At 31.5% G+C, this 8,464-nt stretch overlaps 1 protein-coding gene across 1 annotated transcript; it reads right to left on the bottom strand.

Annotated features, from left to right (window-relative positions):
• Window positions 1-1,490: 1,490 nt before the first annotated feature.
• On the bottom strand, window positions 1,491-2,228 carry LOC104881376 (uncharacterized). The gene has a single exon (XM_010661483.3). It carries the CDS (start codon window positions 2,115-2,117, stop codon window positions 1,776-1,778), a length of 342 nt encoding a protein of 113 aa, XP_010659785.1. The 5' UTR covers window positions 2,118-2,228; the 3' UTR covers window positions 1,491-1,775.
• Window positions 2,229-8,464: the final 6,236 nt, after the last annotated feature.

The following is an 8,464-nucleotide window of genomic DNA, read 5'->3' as shown; positions in this document are numbered from 1 at the left end:
ATCTTCTTAAAGTTGGACAAACAATATTTTTTTCACGTTCAGATTTGCTCTAAGTACGCTACCTTTAATCTGATAAAATTAAACACTGACCTACAACAAACTAAAATCCTTTTAACACCTCCCTGAATGAATCTGATCATGCAGAAAATGACCCACATGCTGCGGTTTCTGAACCTTCACATTTTTCAGGCCGGTAGCAAATATAATTAGAGAATTGCTGAACAGGGCCAGACTTGATGTCCTCGTATAGTTGTGCCTTTTCACCACATTGGATTTTCAATAAACTCATGTTCTTTCAGCCATGAACAAAAGAATGGGTACCACTGTATGGTCGATTAGTGGATCATGTTTGAAAGAATATAGAAATTCAACAGAAACAAAGACAAAAAGTTTGGTCAATTATGATGACTTTGATTTGTAAAAAATCTATGGATATTATCTCTTTTTTTTTTTAATTATTGTTATTATCTTCTACAAATCTCAAATATGGGTGTACTTCGGAGTTGAAACTGACCCAGTTCAACCAAAAAAAAAATCCAATAGAAAAGCATATATTTTACAAAAATAATGATGAAATGCGATGATAAAGTCCCAATCATTTTTTTCCCCTTACTTTGTATGAAAATCCGGGAGATACCCATTGAAAATGTGCAAAGATGGAATAGTTGAATATATAAAATGTTTAAAATAATCACTAGTTCTCACCAAAAACATCAAACCCTATATTAATGATCTTTATGTCTCAACTGAAGTCTGGAAACTAGCTCAGCATTTTGGTCAAATTTTTAAGCTTTCCTAATAACTATTCAGAAGAAGAACAGAGCCAGGATCAGAGTGGTGAAAACTTAAAGAGGGAATGGGGTCTCAGGCGGGTCCAAACAGATTCAATTTTCCTGCTTTCTTCATAATTAGTAATAGCAGCAGCTAATAAAACTGACATGATCCGTGATAAAAGAAAAAGTCATGCCAGCAAGGAAGTTATGGTGGGTAAAGGCTCTGAGATCAGAATTGGTAGGTTCCATCCATGAGCTGAGAAAAAGAAAAGAGAAGGGGTGAAAAAAAAAAAAAAAGTAGATCGAGGGTCATTCATTTTTTTTTTTAACTTATAAAAATAAATAAATAAATGATGGTATGCATTGAATGTGAACAAGAGTTACATGTGTGAGTGCAAAGTAAAAGTCACGGTTCCCCGATGACTTTATTTTCATTCAAGCTTGGATCCTGGACTTTTCTAAAAGCCTGTTGGACTTGCCCTCCCTCGAGGATTCAAATTTCCCTGGCTTCATTGAGGTTTGTGCAAATCCATTTCACTTTTCTCCCATTCACATCTTTAGAAGGTTTGAGTTTGGTATGGCTTTAATGGTTTATTGGTCCCCGCTCAAACTACCCACTTCAAACATTTTTATTTTTGTGAAAAAGAGTAGGTGAAGGACATCTGCAAGAGACTAAATTTAAAGGAGAAGAAAAGAAACTTGTCATACAAATTACAATTAGCAGAAGAAGAAAAGTGACTTGTCATACCAATTAAAATTAGCAGAACAATAGGAATAATGGAAAAATAACAGGAATATGAATTCAGAAGATTAATTTTCCTGTGCTATGGAGAACAAATTAGTGATATGGAGGTTGCACTGCAAAGAACAAACTGAAGAATATTCTTATCTGGATGCATATATGACTGTAGACTAAAGCAAAGGCGTTGCAATCTAAGAGGGCTAGATCCTTAGGTCCTGTGGTACTAGTAGAAGAGAAAACTAGAAAAGTCCTTGTCTACTCTACCAGAAGCAGGAAGAAGGGCAGTCTGAGCGGAGGAGGAGGCTGTGATGGCGGTGATGGTGGGTCATGTTTAGGAGGCGGAGAAACCTTCTCCTCTTGTAATAAAAAGCATATCTGAGTCTGGACCAGACCAACTTTCTGAATTTGCGAGCAGAGCGTAGCCTGAGACAGATGACCCTCTTTACACGGATGAAGGATGTCTTGATCCTGTCTGCCACACTCCTTTTCCTGCAGAACTGGTAGCTTCTTAGGAACAGCTGCCTCTTCTCCATGTAGTAGTTTTGCTCCGCATAATACCCATTATGATCAATTCGAAATATGGGTTGATTCAAGGCCGCCATCTACACCACCTCCTCGTATGATGGGCAGGAGGGATGGAAAGATAATGAGGGAGGGTAGTAGGGTACGCTTCTAGTCAGACGGCAAAGAATGGAGTCTATATATATATAAATATAAATAAAAGGGTGTGACTCATGGCATACCTGTTTTCGCTTTGCGACCACTGCGCCGTCGCAGTAGCAAGATAGCAAAAAAAATTTGAATTTATTTATATATTCACGTGAACTTGTATTTATGGCTTGGCCAAGAAACAACCCCAAACCAGTGTGACGTGTAATATATACTGGTAACATTATCAACCCATACAGCGCCGTCTTATCACTAGGTAAATTGTTGAAAGCAAAAATAAGAAAACCAGTAAATTTCTTTACGTGTAAGGAAAATTAAAAAAAAAAAAATCTCTTTCTTTAAGTACTCAAAAATTCCAAACCCACACCATTTTTTCCTTACTTGATAAAATATTTGATAGTTAATTTTTCATCTCCGTTGGTGAAAAGGTTCATCTAGCTGTTAAATTTGGGAATTAAATATTGTTAAAGGAAGAGTACTTTTAATATCCTTCTTTAATTAAAAGAAAATTTCATTATTTTCTTCCAAATCACTAATCTTGTGAGTTACAGTTGGCAAACCTTTTCTTTGCTTATGATTAAGAATGATGCACTATTTTACGAAATATTTAGAGGGGCGTAAAATAGAAACATCCGAGGGATAAGTATTACGTATTAGCCGGCCAAACAATTGACGTAGAGAGACAGGGAAGCTTGATTACAAAGTAAAACCAACGCATATGAGAGTGGAAAGATGATCAAGGGCAGGTGCAACCAACCCTTACATTGCGCATGTGCTGCCTTGCAAGTTTAACCATACCCATGCCCGCAGGTCAAACCCATTAACAATAAATTATTATTACATTCAATATTAAATTAGTGCACCCACCCTTCCCTTATGCATGCTGGCTTCATTCCTGATACCCCATCTCATCAATTCAACGTCAAGCCAAATACGTATTAAGGGGTTTTAATTATGTGTCGCCCTCGAAACTCACTCCCAGATAAGTCCAAAGGAGAAGTTGCCTCCTAATTACATAATTTCAAAGTGAGGTTGGCCAAAACCTCAAAACTCTTCTACTTAGTAGTTACTAGAATATGAAATTTGAATCTAAAACTAAATTTATTTCACTGTGAAAAGGTCTTTCACAACCATGAGAAATGAGAAATGTTTTTAGTATTTAAGAATATTTACGTTTTAATTATTATAAATATTAAAAACATTTTTTAGAATTATTATGAACATTTTCTAAATATCTTGAAAAATTATTCGTCAATGTTTGGATGCTAATAGTACATCTACGAGGAGTCAAAATAAAGTTTTCTCATCGCTCATTGCCAGGAGGACGATGATATGAGCCATGTACAGAAAGATTGTACCATTTTCTTAAATCAGCCCTTCCACCAGAAACCCCCTTATGAAAACTGCTTTACTTCATCATCATTTACGAAAACAACCTTTTGCTATGGGCTCAAGCTCCGAAATACGAACACAACTCCGCCCAATGGTGGTTGGGCTGAGCTCTGGGCTGGGCTTCCCAAAGACTTGGTATTTTTATTCTCGCCTCAATGAACATAAAAGGATAACTTATTATATTTTATTTTATTATTTAAATAGATTCAGCCTTCATAAAAATAACTCTATTAATTGTCATATAAATTATTTTATTTTTAAAATAATTTTCATGATTAGTAAATGCTATAACAAAAACAAAATTTGACACAATTATAAATCTTCAACTTGAATCAAACATGCTCTACAACATCTTAAATGGCCCAAAATGGGAAATTTTTAGGCTTATTTGATATTCTCTTTCATAATCTCAATTGTACGACCTAAATTATGTTTGTTAAATCCTAAAATATGTTGGTTAGTTTATTCATAATGACCAACAATGTATAGTAAGTGGTAAAATTCATCATTTTTTTTTATGTCAAAAGTATAAAAGATTATGAACTTTCACATGTAAATTGTACCATTATATTTTAAAAATATGTTTATATGATTATGATGAGCCAATTAGATATATGGAGTTACGAACCACTACTTGATATAAGATATTACAATCAACTCTTATACAAATAACATATCCCCATTATGAGTTCTTACTTTTTTAGAATGCATCTGCATGGTTAAAATGAGTGATAGATATTTATTTTCTTGTCCAATATGGGATATCACAATTAACTCTCCCTTCGTCCTCTTTTACAATTTGTGGCTACTCAAAATACTTATTTTGAATCTCACACCAAAGTTAGGAATTGACTTTAATATCATCTATAACATATTCTCCTTTTGGTATAAATATTATCTTCTTTATGCCTAATATATCTTTATGATTTTAAAATGTGTTTACATAGTTAAAATGAGTTCACTACAATGTAGTAATAGTATTCGAACTTTTTTCCCTAATTGATGCAAGATATCATAATCACCTCTCTTGTAAATATTACATCTTTTTGTGTTTTATGAGATTACGAGACTTATTAGAGTAAAAAATATATACTTTAATAACACATAAACACTATGATTTATGCATTATTAAAGGCTTGAATCACTCAAATTAACTCAATAGAACTTCTTATTCATAATCATATTTAATTTTATTAAAATTTAAATTTTAAAAACAAAAAAAATTCATGAATAATGATGGCCTTGATATTTCAGACATCCTAAATACTAGGATCAAAGGTGAATCGAATTGAAAAATCGATATTGCAAGGAACTCTTAGGTGCAATCTCTATTTGATCAATCAACTAGTTTAATATGTTAATTACCTCATTAACCATTTGCCACAATTTTACTTTTAAGTAACTGATCAATCCACTAGTCAAGTTTTTAATCTTCATTTAAAAACTAAATTTAATATTACATATATATATATATATATATATATATTATAAATATAGGTCATTATAATAATGATGCTTAAGAGTAAAGCGTCCCTGTTATTGACATATGGCTCCTTCCCATAAAACACTTACACACCCATCTTTATTATAATAGAATTCACCCCAAAAATCAGAAAGAAAATATCCATTTATATGAATATTTCCATCATTAGATTTTATAGATATATCATTAGGTTTTATAGATATATCAAAAAATAAAAAATATTGATAAAATAAAAATTGATCAAAATTCAAGAGAACATCAAAGAAAACCTAAAAAAATTATAAGAGAAGCAATAATATGCCTATTAAAATAATTTTTATTGGAAAACTTGAAATATATAATATATATAAATTTTTTTTAAAAAAATACTTATAATTTTATTTATAAATAGTTATTTTTTTGTATTTAATTACAGTATATATAAACAAATTATTAAGATATAATGGTTTTATCTTTTTAATAATAGTTTAAATTAAATGAAATTTAAATTATTTTATTTGATAAATATTTATTTTTATTTTATAAAAAGTTTTTAAATATATATATATATATATATATATATATATATATGTTAGAAAATATGAGAATTTATCAGATAATGGGAAATTGTGGATGATCATCCATACTGATGTATATCTCTTTATGACTCCCTATAAATGGGAGATACTTCTAATGAAATTCTATTATATTCTCTTCCTACATTCTAATTTCTCTTTCTTGTTTTCTTCTCATTTCACTTTATAATTTTACAACATGTTATCAGCACAATTAGTCTCTACAAAAGAAATAGAAAGATTTTTCTCTATTCAGAGAAATAGAAAAGACGTTCTCCTTTTCAGAGAAATAGAAAGACTTTTCTCTCTTATTTCTCACAAAAATGTATGTGATAAACTTATATCACGATTTTCTATTTTATTACCCTTTGAATTCTATTTTCATTTATTTTATTTGAATACATAAATATGTATAATCCCTATAACCATAAGTTATGGGGTAAATTATAAATCATAGGGTAAATTCATAACCAGAAATTATGAAAAATATGTACAATTCCTATAACTAGAAGTTATGGGGAAAAATTACAGAATTACATATACATGATCAGAAGTTATATATATGATCACTAATTATTTATTTTTAATTATACGGTATAACTGGATGTTATACCAAACAATATTATATAGTCAAAAGCTATAAAATAAATAAATAAATAAATGTTCATAGCCTGAAGCTATGTACAAATTGACATAATGAAATATCACAACCCGAAATTATGCACAAATTTACATAAAATAATTCATAGCTTGAAGCTATCTATTACTTTGCACATTTTTGTTATGATAAAATAATCATAGCCCGAAGCTATGAAAAAGAAATATATATATATATATATATATATATATATATATATATATATTAAATTTTAATTCTTATTTCATATTCATACATTTTTACCATATTTATAATTGATAAATTTTAGGTCATAATATTTTTAGATATCGTTTACTTGAAATATTGTTAAAGCATTTTATTAATAGTTTATTATAATAATTGAAATATTTCTCTGATTAATATTATATATAGCTTTCAAATAATGTCAAACCTTGCAAAGCTTAAATTTGTTGCACTCGATATTTCGAGCAAAAACTACTTATCTTGGGTTCTGGATGCTGAAATTCATCTAGATGCGATGAATCTTGGAAATACCATTAAAGAACTAAATGACGCATCCTTGCAAGATCGCGCTAGAGCTTTGATATTCCTTCACCTTCACATTGATGAAGGATTAAAAGGTGAATACCTTACAGTTAAAGATCCTTTCATCCTTTGGAATAATCTAAGGGAATGATATGACCACCAAAAGACCGTAATCCTTCCAAAAGCACGCTATGATTGGATGCACTTGAGATTACAAGATTTCAAGTCTGTTAGTGACTACAACTTGGTCTTATTCAAAATTAGCTCACAATTAAAATTGTGTGGAGAAAAGGTCACTGAAAAATATATGCTTGAAAAAAATTCATGACTTTTCATGCCTCGAATGTGCTCTTACAGCAACAATATTGAGAACGTCGTTTCACTAAATATTCAGAATTGATCTCATGTCTTCTTGTGGCTGAACAAAATAATGAGCTATTATTGAAAAACCATCAATCTTGTCCTATTAGGTCTATGTCATTGCTTGAAGTCAATGCCACATCTATTCAAACCCTTAGACATGGACAATGACGTGGATATGGTCGAGGTCAAGGACGTGGTTGCTGTCAAGGTCGCGATAAACACAATTCTTCTCATCGTAGTGGTTCTCAAAGTAAAAATAACAACTCAAACCACCAGAAGTGGAATAATTCAAAGGCACAACCTGAAAAGGGGATAGAACCACAAAGTAAACATGCTCGTGAGAATAAGTGTCATAGATGTGGCATGAAATGACATTGGTCACATACTTTTCGTACTCCAAAACATTTTGTTGACCTTTATCAAGCCTCAATAAAAGCAAAAGGAAAGAAAGTTGAAATGAACTTCATTGATAGTGATGACCCAATAGATCTAACCCATTTAGATGTTTCAGATTTCTTTGAGAATCCTAATGGGAAATTGACCATCTAATTGGTGATGGAAATGTTTGTAATGATTAAATGTTATGTTCTTATTTAGTTCTTTGCAAATAGGTTTATTTTGTTATCATCTTTAAACACATTATTTATTATTCATTTTTTATAGTTTATTTCACATTTTATTATTTTCATAGCATTTAGAGCCCTAAGCTCTCGACCCAGAGGAGCTCATGTCATCCACAACGCTGAGTTGTTCATAACATCTAGAGCTCTAAGCTCACAAACTAGAGTAGCTCATGTCATTCACAATTCTAAGTTGTTTATAACATCAAGAGCCTTGAGCTCATGACCTATAGTATTTTATGTCATCGACGACCCTGAGCTATTTATAGCATCAAGAGCCCTCCGCTCATGACCTGAAGTCATTCATGTCAAGCATGGCCAAGAGCTATTGATAGCATCTAGTACCCTAAGCTCACGAACAAGAGTAGCTCATGTCATCAACAACCTTGGTTGTTCATAGCATATAAAGTCTAGAGCTCACAACTCGGAGTCGTTCATGTCAACCATAGCCCAGAGCTGTTCATAACATCTAAAGCCTTGACCTGAAGACCCAGAGTCGTTCATATCAACCACAACCCAGAGTTGTTCATAGTGTGAAACCAAGGTTTGGTTAATCTTGGTTTTGATGATAACAAAATAAAGTTTAAAACTAATGATTATATTTCAAGTGTGATTAGGCAAGATGATTTCCAAAGTGGCAATCACAAAGACAAATCAAGTCAAAGAGAAATCATGAAGAAGAAAACCACCTCAAAGAGAAGTGTTTTTCAAGACCCAAGCTTCA

Source organism: Vitis vinifera, chromosome 14 (genome assembly GCF_030704535.1).
Source record: "Vitis vinifera cultivar Pinot Noir 40024 chromosome 14, ASM3070453v1".
Taxonomy (NCBI): Eukaryota; Viridiplantae; Streptophyta; class Magnoliopsida; order Vitales; family Vitaceae; genus Vitis; species Vitis vinifera.
The sequence above is the reverse complement of the archived record's forward strand: the minus strand, read 5'-3'. Positions and strand labels throughout refer to the sequence as shown.

Bases quoted from the DNA above. Each gene is read 5' to 3' on its own strand.
- LOC104881376 (XM_010661483.3), bottom strand. From the start codon at position 2,117: ATGGCGGCCTTGAATCAACCCATATTTCGAATTGATCATAATGGGTAT.